Source organism: Felis catus, chromosome B1 (assembly GCF_018350175.1).
Source record: "Felis catus isolate Fca126 chromosome B1, F.catus_Fca126_mat1.0, whole genome shotgun sequence".
Taxonomy (NCBI): Eukaryota; Metazoa; Chordata; class Mammalia; order Carnivora; family Felidae; genus Felis; species Felis catus.
The window spans coordinates 152947184-152963986 of record NC_058371.1 but is presented as its reverse complement, the minus strand read 5'-3'; the positions used below and the strand labels follow the sequence as shown (position 1 = coordinate 152963986).

General features: G+C 32.4%; 1 protein-coding gene and 1 long non-coding RNA gene across 3 annotated transcripts in view; one reads left to right on the top strand and one right to left on the bottom strand.

Annotated features, from left to right (window-relative positions):
* The first annotated feature begins 985 nt into the window (after positions 1 to 985).
* On the top strand, positions 986 to 14447 carry LOC123385053. Its single transcript, XR_006597038.1, has 2 exons — positions 986 to 6665; positions 7725 to 14447. It is a non-coding gene; the product is annotated as an uncharacterized LOC123385053 (long non-coding RNA).
* TECRL (trans-2,3-enoyl-CoA reductase like) overlaps positions 11482 to 16803 on the bottom strand; it is a 122576-nt gene continuing 117254 nt past the window's right edge. For both annotated transcript variants that reach the window (XM_045056287.1, XR_006597037.1), the window contains one exon: positions 11482 to 11705. In XM_045056287.1, coding sequence (XP_044912222.1) covers positions 11587 to 11705 — 119 coding nt within the window. In that variant the 3' untranslated portion in view covers positions 11482 to 11586. The remainder of the gene's footprint in view (positions 11706 to 16803) is intronic.

The following is a 16803-nucleotide window of genomic DNA, read 5'->3' as shown; positions in this document are numbered from 1 at the left end:
AGGATGTGGTGTATATATATATATATACACACACACACACACACACATATATATGTATGTGTATATATATACACATACATAAGACACATACATATACACAATGAGATATTATTGTGTATATATACACATACATAAGACACATACATATATATACACAATGAGATATTATTCAGCCATAAAAAAATGAAATCTTGACATTTCCAATGACATTTATGGAATGAGAAAGTATTACGCTAAGCAAAATAAGTCAGTCAGGGAAAGAAAAATACCATATGAATTCACTCATGTGGAATTTAAGAAAGAAAACAAATGAGCAATGGGGAGGTAAAGGAGAGAAAGAGAGAGGCAAACCAAGAAACAGACTCTTAACTATAGAGAACAAAGTGATAGTTATCAGAAGGGAATTGAGTGGGGGATGGGTTAAACAGGTGATGGGGCTTAAAGACTGCACTTGTGATGAGCACTGGGTTTGTGTGGAAGTGTTGTATTACCATAGTGTACACCTGAAAGTAATATTACACTATATGTTAACTAACTGGAATTTGAATACACTTTTGAAAAAAGGCAAAAAACAGAAACAAAAGAAAGCAGGAATAAATAAAATAGAGGAGAGAAAAAGTGAAGAAATCTAATAAAGCCAAATTTAGAATCTTTGAAAAGATTAGTAATATAGACATGACCTTGGCACAGCCAATAAGAAAAAAAGGAAATAAATACATGGTATAATTTTCACTATCGTGTAATAGAAAAATACAGTATATGATGGCTAGGAAGAATGGCTAAAAGTGAGTAAATCCAAACAACCAAAAAAAATTAAATTTTTCTGGGGCGCCTGGGTGGCGCAGTCGGTTAAGCGTCCGACTTCAGCCAGGTCACGATCTCGCGGTCCGTGAGTTCGAGCCCCGCGTCGGGCTCTGGGCTGATGGCTCAGAGCCTGGAGCCTGTTTCCGATTCTGTGTCTCCCTCTCTCTCTGCCCCTCCCCCGTTCATGCTCTGTCTCTCTCTGTCCCAAAAATAAACGTTCAAAAAAAATAATAATACTATAAAAAAAATTAAATTTTTCAGAACGCTACAAATATAAGTGAAATTACAAATTAAAGGTAGATCGTAAATGTGAAAAACAATAAAAAAAGTAGAAGAATATTTTGTGACATAGTTGTGCAAAAGGGCCTCACAAATAATTCTTTATAAGTGATGGAATAAAAATGAAGGGTTTAATTATAACAGTGATTTTGTTCACTGTAGGGCACAGTGATAAATTTTATGAACATAAGACAGACTGAAAATAATTGCACTGTATGAAAATGACAAGAGATCAATGACTAAATGTATGAAATAGTTGAGTGACTTAAAGACAACGTAATGGAATATAATACACAAAGGACTTAAAAAGTTTACAACAAAAGAAAACAAGCTAAAAATATGAAGTCATGCTTAAACTAGTCAGAAAATGTGAGAATAAGATATTATTTATGATGCTGAAAGAAGAAACAGTCGATGCTAGTTGAGAGCATAGAGCACAAATGACTTTCATAAAGCAGTTTCTAAAGATGCATTTCAGAGTGAAGGAAGATAATTTCAAGCTTAAGAGGCAAGAACAAATGCAGAAAAATATTACATAGCATGCATATATGTCTATTTAAATGAAACACTATCTAAAATGATAACAGTAGGTTTGTCTAATTTAGATGCTTAAAAGGAAAAACTTAAGTTCTCAAAGAAATAAGTATGTGAGGGGGAGTGATAAAAATTAATGTGTTCTAAGGTCACTTTATTATTTATTAGAAGAATCAAGATATCATCATCTCTCTTTACATTTGTTATTTGTAAAATTCCTGGCAAAATTTCAAGTTTCACAGTACAAAAAGAAGAGTATAGAGCATAAATTTCAAACTAGAAATTGAAAAATTTAAATAACAAAGAAATCAACCTCCAAACTGAAACTATAACTCATCATAAAAAAGGAAATAGGCAAATAGTGCACAAAATAGACAATGGAAAAATTAGAATGATGGAAACCAGTATAAATATGTTTTACTGTGATTATAAATGGGCTAAATGCAGGAATGCATTAAAGTGAAGACAATGGTTGCTAATTAGGGGGAAAAATGCAGCTCTATTCTGGCTAGTATATATATCCACACCTAAAGGTAAAAATCATGAAAAGTTGAAATTAAAAAGATTTAAGAATATTTTAGTCAAATATTAATAAAAAACAAGGATTATATGGCTATGTAAATATAAATATTTGCTTCTATAGACAAAATGTTAATAATAAAGTTATTAGGTAAGAGAAAAATAATTTAGGGAAGATGGAGCAGTATAAACTCATATGTTTATAAGATAATAATACATAACTTGTATGTAATAAGATTTAAGTTATTAAGAAAAATTGATGTGGAGAGCAATTCGTCATCATCTGATATGTATAAACAAATGCCTAATGGATCAGCTATCCCTCACAGAGTAACTCAAAGTCTGGAGGGGCAGGGGGATGGGTTAAATGGGTAATAGGTATTAAGGAGGACACTTATGATGACCACTGAGTGTTGTATATAAATGATGAATCACTAAATTCTACGACTGAAATTAATATTACACCCTATGTTAACTAATTGGAATTTAAATAAAAACCTGAAAGAAAAAAAAAAAGTCTGAGTTGAATACAAAAACAATTAGAACTACCTTGAAGGTTTGGAGTGTGAACCAAAGTTGACAATTTCTGGAATGCTATCTAAGAAGGATGGATGAAGAATGACTGCTAATGGGTACAAGGAAGTTATTTGGGGGATGATGAAAATACTCTAAACTTAGATGGAGGTGTTGATTATACAATTCTGTCAGTATCCTGGAAACTGCTAAATTATGTATTTTGAAAAGGTGGACATTATGGTTGAGAATTATATCTCAATAAGCTGTTATGCATATATAAAAATAAAATTTCAAGACAAAATCATCATGGGGAGAATTTCTATTTTTCTTTGATTTTCAGCCTGAAATTAGGTCTCAGCCACAGCCCTGTATGGAAGAGATAAGATTCTGATATTGCACAGATTCTGTTCTGGCCTAAGAACAAAAGAAAGAATTTAGGTAACGATGGCCTCTGGGAATTGAGTAAGTTTAGGAAAGGAAAGCCATCAATGTTGAGCCCACAATCTGCTTTGTAAACTCTGCTCAAGCTTCTAATTGACCCTTGAAACATGCAAGCATGGAACACACTGAAATGAGCCTACGAAGGGGTTGGGGGGATAACAGAAAACACAGAAAAAAATGAGATTCAAGCCAAAATGTCAACCAAGAATTAAGGAGAAATAAAGACATTTTCAGATGAAAGGAAATCAAGAGAATTCATCTCCAGCAGATGTGCCGTATAAGAAATGCTGAGGACATTCTTCAAATGAAGGGAAATTGTGTCAGAGGCAAAATTAAATCTCCAGGAATGAATGAACAGCATCAGAAATAGCATGTATCGTGGTAGAGATAAAAGATATTTTTTCTCCTCTTAGTTCCACTAATATGCACATGTCCTTTCAAAGCAAATTTAATAATATACTATATATGGATCTAATGCATATGATCTAGGTAGCATAAAACACAGTGAGATTGGAATATGGATCTATACAGTGGCAAGGTACCTTTATTTCACAGAAAGTAGAATAACTTAATGAAGTGTATTATGCAAAGTTAAGGATATATATTGTAATACTTAAAGCAAACAATAATAATAAGCACCAAATAGGCATAAGTATAAAAAACTAAAAAGGAACTCTAAAATAACAAAAAAGGCAGGAAAGGAGGAATAGAAGCAAAAACTAAGGGGGATTAACAAAGGAAATTAAACAAAAATAGTAGATGTAAATATAGCCATAGTAACAATTTCATTTAACGTTAGTGAAATGAAAATTGTTAGAATGGACAAAAAATTAAGTTCTATCTATGTTCTATGTATGATAAATCCCTTTTAAATATAAAGAAACATGATTTGAAAATAAATTGAAGGAAAATTCTATACCATACAAACCAAAAGAATAAGAAAGATGGAATGGCTACCTTAATATCAGATAAAATAAACTTCCAACACAAAAAGTAGTTTCTGAGACAAAGGGAACAGTGTTTATAATGATAAAAGGAACAGTATATTTTCTGACCTCAAATCTTATTGTAAAACTATTTTATAAATCAAAACAGAATGGTATTGACATAAAGATAATAAGGAAATCAGTAAGCTAGAATAGAGAACCCTGGAATAGATTCTCACATTTACAATCATTTGATTTTTAACAAGGGCACCAAATCAATCCATTGAAGAAAGGAACGCCTTTTCAACAACTGTGCTGGCATAACGGGGTACCCACAGAGGGAAAAAAATACAAAAAATAAATAAAATAAAAATTTGACCATACTTCAAACTATACACAAAACATAATTTTGAGAATACTTGTTTTAAGTTTATTTATTTTGAGAGAGGGAGAGAGAGAGAGAGCAAGCTCTAGTGGGAAAGGGACAGAGAGAGAGGGATAGAGAGAATCCTAAGTAAGCTCTGCACTGTCAGCACAGAGTTTGACAGGGGGTCTGATCCCATGAACCATGACTTCATGACCTGAGCTGAAATCAAGAGTCTGAAGCTTAACTGACTAAGCCACCCAGGCACCCTGAGATTAATTTAATTGTAAATTAGCCACAATGCTTTCAAAGTAAAAGATAAGACATGATCTTTATGATTAGGAGATGTATAAAGTTTTTCTAGAGAATTTATGGAAGTAATCATTCATATATTTACATATAATCTATCTATATGTATAATAGATTATATCAAAGTATTAATACCTTTATATATAGATTATATAGATATATAAATGTTTATTTATGAGAGAGAGAGAGAGAGAGAGAGCAAGCAGGGGAGGGGCAGAGAGAGAGGGAGACCCAGAATCTGATACAGGCTCCAGGCTGGGAGCTGTCAGCAGAGAGCCCAACGCGGGGCTCCAACTCATGGACAGGGAGCTCAGACTTGAGCTGAAGTCTCACGCTTACCAGCTGAGCCACCCAGGTGCCCCTAGGCAATGTATCTTAAGACCATAATGAAATGCCACCTCACATCCACCAGAATTACTAACGTGGTAAAGATGTAAAACAACTGGATATTTCATATAAAACTGAGCATGAACATTTAAACATTTCTTGTGAAATCCACACTTTGATCCAGCAGTTCCACTCTTGCGTAGTTACCCAAGAAAATGGAAAATGTATTCCATAGATTTCTACAGAAGCTTTCTTTTAATATCCAAATCCTGGAAACAACTTTGGTATCCAACAATAGAAGATTGAAGTATGTTTACACAAAATACACAGCAAACTGAAAGACTCTCAAAATCTTATGCTAAGATAAGCTTTTTGCATAGAGCAATACTGTGTGTTTCCATTTATATGGAGTTCCTAAAATTGATGCATGTTTAACAAATGTGTATAGCTAAATGTTTATGACAAATCTAGGGTGTGGTTTTATATGTGCTCACTATAAAATTCTTTCAACTTTAGTAAATGCTTGAATATTTTCATAATAATAATTTCTTTTTTTTACATGGTGCCAGGGTTTATTTGCTTCTCCTCTAACAGAGTGAAAGATCCCACTAAGTTATTTTATTATTTTTTTTAAATATGAAATTTATTGTCAAATTGGTTTCCATACAACATCTAGTGCTCATCCCAACAGGTGCCCTCCTCAATACTCATTACCCATCCCCCTCTCCCTCCCAACCCCCATCAACCCTCAGTTTGTTCTCAGTTTTTAATAAGAATCTTATAATTTGATAGAAAAGAAACAAGACAGAAATTTCTATACTCATATGTCACACAGGAATTGCCAAAGAAATAAAACAGTATGTTTTTAGTTCTCATCATTGTTTGTTTGTTTTGTTTTGTTTTGTTTTTAATCCATAAACAGCAACATTTAACATTGACAAGTTGAGTTGATATTTTCTTTACTTGGCTTATAAGAAACTACATGCTCTCTCTCTCTTTTTTTTTCTTGGCATTATTTTACTGAGAACTACTTAATTTTCTTTGCTGAATCATTTCATGGTTTTTTTAGTCATTGGGGTATCCTAGAATTAAGAAGTTCTCTTTTCTATTTACAAATATTATCTTGGTAAACTCTATTTGGTCTCTTGCCATAAAATGCTATCTACATATTGTCAACTCACAGTTGTATATCTCTTGACCATATCTCTCTTCTAAACTCCAGACTTTTCCTACTAGGTATCTCTGTTACTGTCTGGATATCTAATTGTCATCAAAAACTTAATAATCCATACTGAACCACTGGTGTTTTCTGAAATATTCTATATCTGTAGTCCTTCCTTAATTATAATATCATCCTTATTATTGACCAAGCCAAAATTATCAGAGTCCTACTTTATTATTCTTTCTTTTTCTCTCAAACCCAGTCCTATTGACAGAATAGTCCACTATCTATCTTCAAAATATATTCAGAACCTAGCCACTCATCTCTATCTCCGTTTCTAGGACCGTGGTTTTACTCACCATCATTTCTGCATGGACTCCTGCACTTAACTAATAACTGCCTCCTTCTACCAAGTCTATTCTCAATAGAGTGGAGTAATACTATGAAAACAGAAAGCAGATCATGTCATAACTCACCATTTCCTGTGAGTAGAAGCCAAAATCTTACAAAACTGTCTAGCTTCATGTGCTTTCTCTGACTTCAGCTGTTACTACTCTCACTCAAATTTGATTACCTTTCTCCAGCTTGCTAGTTCTCAAAATGGCCAGGGATCTTCCCAAATAAGTGAATTTGTATTGGATGTTTCCTCTGACTGGAGAAAGATATATACTTGGCTCATTCCCTTACATCAATGATATCTGTACACAAAAGTTGTTTGTCAACGAGACCAACCTTAATCACCTTATATAGTGTTGCAATCCATCAACATCACCACACCAATAGATGTCAATGATACTCATTCCTCATTTTTCTCTCATGTGACTTATTATTTCTAATTTATACTTACTTAGCTATTTAGTTAGTTATTATGTTAATTATTCCTTTTTTGTCTTTATAGAATACAAGCTCATTGGGAGGTGGGATTTGTGTCTATGTTCTTAATTCACATTTTCCTAACATAAACACCAATTCTCAGGATATAGAAGATACCAATCATATTTTATGAATCAGTTTAAACAACATAATTAACATAATTTGTCAAATGTGTCTGTGTATTAAAAAAATAAAATCAACAACTAAGAATACACATTCTTTTTAAGCATACAAAAGTTATTTATATAAATTGAGAACAAGCTGGATCATTTAAAAAAGTTCATAAACTTAAATCATATTAGTAAATTACATGTTGTGACCACAACAAAATTTGGGCAGATAATAATGAAGAAAGAAAAATGTAAAACATAGTACATTTAGAAACTTATAAACATAATTGCCTAAGTTAAAGAGTAAGTTAAAGAGTATCAAATTGTAAAATACTATAAGCTGTGCTCTGAGGAAAATTTACAGTTCTGGAAATTTATATCTGTAAATATGTCATGATGCACACAAGAAACAATCAAATTTTAAAATAATTTGAGCTGTTCCATGAGGTGAGTTTAGTCTTGAGTGGTGATATCAAAAAATTAGAAAGTCTAAAAAGTAAATTTAAATTTACTTGTTAGGAAGTTACAGAAAGAATGACCATTTTTTAAAAATGTGGCAGGTTTTGCTTTCCAAACCGGGTTGAAGAAATATGTGCCCTCTGACAATGTGATTGACTCTGCTCCCAACAAGAGGTGTGGTCTTCGTTTGCTCCCCTTCAATCTCAGCAGAAGCTTGTGACTGTTCATGTTAATAGAGGATGGCAAAGTTATGATAAGCAGTTCTGAAGCTTGGTTATAAAAATCATAAAGCTTCCACCTGACTTCTTATTCTTATGAAAGGTACCATTGGACACCTGAGCTGACATGTAAAAAGTCCAAATACTGTGAAATAAAGATGCCTAAGGAGGTTCAGCAGCCCTAGTTCTTAGCTCTTTTGGGTTTCCCCAGCACCAACCACCAGACTTGTAAGCGAATATGTTTTCAGATGATTCCACCTCTTGGTCTTTAAACTTCAGCAGAAGATGCCAAGTGGAGCAGAGACCAACCTTTCCTGCTGTGCCTTGTCCAAATTGCTGGCTCACAGAATCTCTGAGCATAATCTATAGTTGTTAATTTAGCTAAAACTGGAAACTCTGTTTCCCATATTTCTTTTTCATGTATATTTATAAGCTGGAATTGATAAGAATTGACAGTCAGAAATAAAGAAACCATTACTTTCTAAAGATCTCAGGAGCAGATCAGGTTGAGAGAGAAACAGAGGTTTACAGCAGATTCCAGAATCCAGGGAGTATCCCAAAGTACTGGCCCCAGGCAACCAGGAGTGGACCCAAGTCAACTGACAAGCCCTTCACACAAGTGTCTTTAAAGGCAGCAAATTCCACCAATCTCTACCAGTTTGCCCTTGATGGTTTCACCTGACAGCCAGCTATGTATGACTTTGAGGATTTCCCTTGAAGCTCAACTCTGCCTGACTACAGTGACTCAGGCTGTTATTGACAGTGATTGTAGCTTCTCTTTCAATTCTCACCTTTCTGACTTTCACTTACCCAGTTCCTTTCACGTTCATGTAAATTCTAATTTCTATAGTATTCTCTTTAACCTGACAAAATTTTTGGTAGTTCTATTGTCCTGATTAAACTCTAATGCAACTATGAATTTATCATTTACTGTATTAAAATATCTATGACAAATATAAATTTGTTTTTACCTCTCTGGCTTATATTAGAGGCTATATGGTTAAATAAGAGATCTTAAAGAAATCCACAAATCAAACAATGTGAATTAAACCTTTCATGATTTTAATGCAGTAGGGCTAGTAAACTTTTTTTTGTAAAGGGTCAGATAATGAATCTTTTAAAGTTTGTAGGCCTTTATAATCTCTGTTGCAGAAACTCAACCCTGCAAGTGCAATACTAAATCAGCCATAGACAGTACATGAATAAATGACTGTCACTGTGATCTAATGAAATGTAAACAACAACAACAACAAATAACTGTTAATAGGCCAGAATTGCTCTATGGATCACTGTTTGCTAAACTGTGGTTTATAGAATCATGTTGAAACAACTAAAAAGAGAAGAATCTGAGAATCTCTTCTACTTTGGATTCTACTCTATTTCAAAATTCACAAAACTGCTGTGTGCTAAAGCATATTTTATTACACTTTCCTGCCTTAGTCATTCATTATGTCCTAATTTCTGACACAGATGTGTCTTTCTTCTGACACTAAATAACGTAGATACTACACTTCTACTTTTGAAATACTCATTTCCAATTAAAGTCTAATTCCACATATCAATTGACAAATTACATTGACTTAAATTCTCACAATCTCGTGTGTATCCACTCATTATATGCTCCAAATATCCTCCTGTACTTACTATGGAAGCCTGGTAAATGTGTGGGATCCCCCTATGGTGAAATGTCAAGGGAAATAGTGGTACATGAAATTCAAATTGATGCGGCCCCACAGTACTGAACTTTAGCTTGTCAAACAATTGTAAGGATTTATTCCCTTTGCTCCATGCTAATAATACAGCACTTATGGAGTGAAAAATAGAAAGAATAAATGAAACTAGTGTTCAAAGAGCCTGAAGAATTTGTTAACATTCACATCTTGTGGACTTCACCTCTTTTAGGCAATGAAATCTCAGATTTATTTGGTTACCCATAGAAGAAAACAAATTACTGTGGCATTCCTGAAACATTTGTAATTCTTTCCACAGGCGGCTTTAGAGCTTCTCCTTCATTAAGACTGCATTCTGTAGCTGCTGTGGTCTGTTAAAGTCACAGTAAACACTGCTGACAACCAGCTGTTCCTTTCTCGTACCATAACCGAACTGCTTAAGGTAGATCATCACTTGGCTTAAATCCACATATGTTATTTTTGCCACTCAACAATAAAAATATTAATCTACAAATATTCCTAATGTGAATCTTGAGTAATATGACATACTTCCCTGAGAGAATTACATTTCGAGTTACAAAATCCATTCTTAATTATACATGAGAGTTAAAATACTACTGAATATTTATATTCCTATGTTTTGACTTTGAATGGTGACTGGTTAAGAGGATTTGTTTTTTTTTCCCTCCATGTGACGTGACATTATTAAAAAATTTAAAGCACTATCAGTCAACTACAGCTGTTGATTGTTCAATTACACTGAGCTTAAATTTTAGGCATTAAAGTGAATGTCATCCTTCTTCCCAAGTAAATAATGATACTTCCATCTTTGAATTCAATTCGTGCAGATATTTTTAATCTGAAGTTCACTGAGATACATGGACATATTTTAGCGTTTAAATCCTCTGAAATCATATGCACAATTGCTCATGCCATTTTGTTTTTCTTTTAGGAAAAAAAAAGTCTGCAGATTGATATCAGTAGATTAAAAAATGGAACCATGAGTCAAACTTATCAGTAATAGAAAAATGATTGCTATAACTTTATGACTGAAATAACTTCTAATTTTTCTCTATGTTTCAACTCGATTTTGGTAACTTGAACTCAAAATTATTCTGTTTCTGGATTTAAAGCCTTTAAATTAACATTTAAAGACAATTTTCATATCACATGCAGAAAGGTATTGAATAATATTTAAAAGAAATGACAGCAGACCTATATCATTTGCTAAAATCAATCAATAACATTATGTGATAAATGAATATATTGTAAGACAGAATTTTTCATTATGTTTCTAATAATGACATGTGACCCTGTGATACAGGACAGCTACAAAAACTTGTTGTCAGTGTTGTGATGTAATCAAGCTTTTCAAAGGTCTGTACCAGAGCACCAACTGTTGTTTTTCTTTTTTACTATATGCCATTTGTAAAAGCCCCAACAAGGTTTTGTTGGCTGCTTGATTGATTTTGTTGTTTAGATGGCTTTCTCCTTCAGAGTATTTTTAAACCATGACGTCAAGTCTTTGGAGCCTGCTCATCTAGCAAATAGGTCTGGGTTAGGCTAGAAGAGAGCTAATAGGGCATATTTCTAATTATCCTTATATCACATTCAAATTAAAAATAAAATAGGATCCAGTTTCAAAAGACTGAATAGAAGAAAAGATGGTTAACCTTCCTGTACCTTTAGTTTTATCATTTGTAAAATCTCTTCTAGCTTGAAAATGCTATGATTTCAGTTTCAAGAAACATCCAGCAAGTGAATCATAAGAACAATACCGCATTGATCAGGATAATGGTTTGAGTAGGAAGTAATAATGAGTGTTGATGACCCCCTCAGAGGACCCAAGCTATTAAACATCTAAGGTCAATTTCAACCATCAGATATTTTCACTTCAACTACCAAGTGAATTTATTTGAGCAGAATCTGGGCCTGTGTACTTGAATCAATAATATACAATGAACACAGAGTTATGATGTCTCATGCTAATGAAGCAGAGAACCGATCTTTATTCTTCAGGCTTATTGGATTGACCTAAGAACAGGACTTGCTAAATTTTATAATTGGTGGATGATCTACTCTTCACTGTTATAGAACAAGACAGAAAAATAAAGACTCCAGTAGAGGTATATCAGAGGTATCAATCTTCTGATGTGAAATAAATATGTAAGTGCTTCCAAACTGAGATGGTCTGCTGAAAAAGAACATAACTTCTGTTAGAGTTTAACTATATTGCAACATTTGGCTATATATTCCCTATTAAATGTACAGAAATTTTAATTATGGAAGTTCATTTTCCTTTCATTTATATATTTCATACCAGAAGAATCAACACCTTTTTTCAGTGAAATAGCACAAATGAACGTTAGTATTTAGAAATATATTTAGCTACAATTGTCAATGCTATTAAAGTAATATAAAAATGCTAATGAGGAAGATACTTCCATCAAAATATATTTAAAAGTAAGCCTCAGTGATTAAGATTAATAAATACAAATATAATACAAAACACCCACAGACAAGAATTACAAATATAAGAGGTGGAAATCATTATATCTCTTCTCTTTGTCATCCATTATGGTCAGTTAGAATGTGCTTCTAGATCACCTTTACTGGAATAACTATCTTAAGATTTTTTTGTTGTCTTTAATTTAAGACTTTTGAGAATCATGGTTTACTATTGCAAGGTAGAAGCTATGAGCATTGATTATATTAATGAATACAAAAATTGAACATCTAAACTGATTTACATTTTAAACTATATCTACTTATTGAAGAAAAAAAGTAGATCTAAAATATGGAAAAAAGAGAAGATGAAAGTGATTTTGTGTGAGAGGATCTACCATTATAAATAAGCCTTTGAAAAAATAAATGCAGTTGTGACTCAGTCGGTTAAGCATTGACTCTTGATTTTGGCTCACATCATGGTACCACGTGAGATAAAGCCCTGTGTTGGACTATGCACTGACAGGGCAAAGCCTTCTTGGGATTCTCTGTCCCTTCCCCACTCAACATGTTCTTACTCTCTCTCTCTCAAAAGAAATAAACATTGAAAAAAAGAAAAAAGAAATGATAAAGAGGATATTTGGGTGCTTTTCCATGGGTGCATCTCACGATGCAGTTCCTCTTTTTTGAGCCTTTTCAGGGAAAATGGAGAATATTTTAATTGTTTTATAATACTTTTTAGATACCTGATTTAATTTTTAATAGAAAACCAAGAAAAGTTATCCCTATGATTATATTGTTGTTTTTTTTAACTTACTAAGAGTAACATAAGATTTGGGGGAGGAGGAACCTCAATCTTTAAGTAACATAAAATTTTGGGGGAGGAGGAGCCTCAATCTTTAAAAACTGATTCAGTTCAAAAGTCTCATTTTATTTGTGAAAAATATATGCAAAAATTAACTTTATTGAAGTATAACATTAAGTAAATTAAAAATTTTGCTTTCCATTTTAGTGTTTTTCCCTAATTTCAGAGTTACCTGTGTCTGAGAATCTGATAATGAGATAGGAATTAGAAAGTGTTATAATCTCAAGTATGACACCCTTCAAATCCTGACTAAATTACCTTGATTCTTTTCATACAAGAGAACCATAACATCAAAACTGGAAGCTGAAATATCCTTCAACTGTTGAATGATAACCTACTATGGTACATGAAATAATATATGGAATACTATTCAGCAATAAAGAGGAATGAACTATTGATACACAAATCAACATAGATGAATTTCAAATGCATTACAAGTGAAAGAAGTCAGACTCGAAAGTGTACATATTATGATTCCATTTGACATTCTGTAAAAGTTAAAATTATAGTGACAGAGAACATTCCTGCTTTCCATGGTTTGAGGATAAGTGGAGTGGTTGAATCAAGGAGAAGGATAACAGAATTTTTTTGCATGATGGAACTATTTTGTATCTTGATTGTGATGGCATATGTTACATGATTTTATATATTTATCAAAAGTCATAGAACTGTCCACTAAAGAGAATGAACTTCTTGAATGCAAATTTAAAACAATAAATTAAGTTGCACAGCTAAAGTACTTTTCATAGTCTATGTAGTTTTCATGAAAAATTTATGCTTTGTTAATTTAGTGAGTACACTATAATTTATTGAACTTTCACTTTATTGATGAATACTTAGCTAACTTCTGATATTTCAGTGTTATAGCTCTGCATTGGGTTTCCTTAAATATGTTCTTTAATGTTCAGAGCTTCTTTAAAACATAATGCCTATTACCTTCTGAAGGGACTAAATTGAATGTCACATGACTAATGATTATATTATTTTTCCATTATCCTTATCCCAGTTGGGCATTTTCATTCATTTTTCCCCTTTTAAGTAAGATAAAATACAAAGAATATAAAATTTGCCATCTTAACCATTTAAAGTGTACAGTTGTAATGTTACTACATTCAAACTGTTGTGTAATCACAGAAAATCACAGAAATTACCAGAACTCATTTCATGTTGCACACCTAAAACTCTATACCCACTAAACAATAACTCCTCATTCTCTTCTCCACCTAGCCTCTGGAAACCACCATTCTACTTTCTATGATTTAAACTACTCTAAGTACTTTATGTAAATAGAATTATATAGTATTTATCTTCTTGAGAATGGCTTATTCACTTACTATAATGTCTTTAAGGTTAATGCATATTATAACATATGTGACAATTTTCTTCCTTTTTAGTGCTGAATAGTATTTTAGTTTATGTATGTAAATGATATTTTGCTTATCCATTCATCTGCCCATTTGGGTTGTTTCCACATTTTAGTTGCTATGGATAATGCTACTAAGAACATGGCTGTACAAATATCTCTTTGAGACCTTGCTTTCAATGCTTATGGCTATACCCAGAAATGCAATTGTTGGCTCACAGGGTAACCCTATTCTTAATTTTTGAGGAACCATTATTTTTTTTCATATAGAAGCTGTATCATTTTACATTCCACAATAGTTTGCAAGAGTTTCAGTCTCTTCACATTCTTGTCAACATTTATTTTCTGTTTTATTTTGCTTTGGTAGTAGTTATCTTAATGGGTGTGAGATGGTAACTATTATAGGTTTGATCTGTATTTCCCTAATAATTTGTGATATTGAGTACCTTTTCCTGGGCTTATCTGCCACATGCAATATTTTTTGAAGAAAAGTCTACTCAAGCCCTGTGCCCATTTTTGAATCAAGCTGTTTATTTTTGGAAATTCAATTTTAGGAGTTCTTGATATGGTCTGAAAATTGATGCCTTATTAGATCTATGATTTTCAAATATGTTGTCCCATTTCATAGATTATCTTTTTACTCTGTTGATAGTGTCCTTTGATGCACAAAACATTCTTAAGCTTCTTGAAGTACAATTTATCTATTTTTTCTTTTGTTGACTGTGCTTTATTGTCATATCCATGTAACCATTGCCAAATTCAATGTTCTGAATTTTTGGTCCTTTTAAGAGTTTCATAGTTTTAGGTCTTATATTCAGGACTTTGATTTGTTATGAGTTAATTTTTTTATATAGTGATAGATAATGGTCCAACTTTATGTTTTTAGGAATTGGAAATCTTAAAATTAGAATATCCAATTTTCTTAGCGTTGTTTGTTGAAAAGACTATCCTTTCCCCAGTAAATGATCTTGAGACATCATCAAAACTCATGTGACCATATATGAGAATTTATTTATGGGTTCTTTATTCTATTCCATTGGTCTATATGTCTATTCCAGTAGTACACTGCTTATATTTCTGTAGTGTAGAAATTTTAAAATCAGGAATTATGAGCCCTCCAATTTTGTTCTTTTTAATTATTGTTATGGCTATTTGGGGTATCTGGAGATTTTATATTGATCTTAGAATGTTTTTTTCTGTTTCTGCAAAAAAAATCTTTGGGATTTTGATAGACATTGCATTAAATCTGTAGATCACTTTGGAGTAGTAATAAGATTTTAAAAATATTAAGTTTTCCAATCCATAAACATGGGATGTGTTACCATTTATTTATGTCTTCTTTAATTTATTTCAGCAATGTTTTGTAGTTTTCATCACACATGTCTTTTGCCTGCTTGGTTAAGTTAATTTTATTTTTCAATGCTTTTTTTAAATGCAGTTTTCTCTTCTTTTCTTTTTATTTTAGAGAGAGAGAGAGAGGGAGAGACAGTGTGAGTGGGGGAAAGGGGCAGAAGGAGAGAGAGTATGAATCTCAAACAGACTCCACATTCATTATGGAGCCTGACCAGGGCTTAATCCCACAACCCTGGGATCATGATCTGAGCTGAAATCAAGAGTCACATGCTCAACAGACTGGGCCACCCAGGCGCCCCTAGAGTTGTTTTCTTACTATCCTTTTCAGATTGTTCATTGTTTGTATATAGAAGTGCAACTGATTTTTTAGCATTGACATTGTAATCCTGCTAATTTGCTGAATTCATTTATTGATTCTAACACTATTTTGTGGAATCTTTAGGAATTTCTACATATAAAATCATATTATATGTGAAAAGAGGTTATTTTACTTTTTCTTTCCAATTTGGATGCCTATTATTTCCTTTTCTTGCCTAATTGTTCTGGCAGGGTCTTCCAGTGCTATGTTTAATAGAAGTGGCAAAGCTGGTATACTTGCCTTGTTCCTGATCTTAGAGGAAAGTTTTCAGTTTTTTAACATCAAATATAAATTCTCTGTGGATTTTTTATATATGGATTTTATTATGTTAAGGTAATTTCCTTGTAATAACATAATTTGTTGAGTGTTTTATCATAAATCGTGTTGGATTTTGTCAAATTTTTTTTTCTGCATCAATTGAAATAATTGAAATGATCATGTTTTTATCTTTCTTCTGTTAATGTGGTATATTACATTGGTTAATTTTTGTTTGTTAAGCCATTCTTATATTCCAGGAATAAATCTAATGTAATTATGGTATATAGTCTTTTTAATATAATGTTGTATTTGTTTTCTTTCTTTCTTTCTTTCTTTCTTTCTTTCTTTCTTTCTTTCTTTCTTTTTTTCTTTCTTTCTTTCTTTTTTTCAGGATTTTTGAATCAATATCCACAAGGGATATTAGTCTGTAGTTTCCTGATAGTGCCTTTGTCTGGCTTTGGTATCAGGGTAAATTTGGTTTCATAAGATGAGTTACGAAGCATTCTCCACTTTTTTTTTTAATTTTAAGAAGAAATATTAGTTCTTTAAATGTTTGGTAGAATTCTTAAATGAAGCAGTCATGTCCTGGACTTTTGTTTGTTAGGAGATTTCTAATTACCGGTTCAATCTCATTACTAGTTATAGGTCTA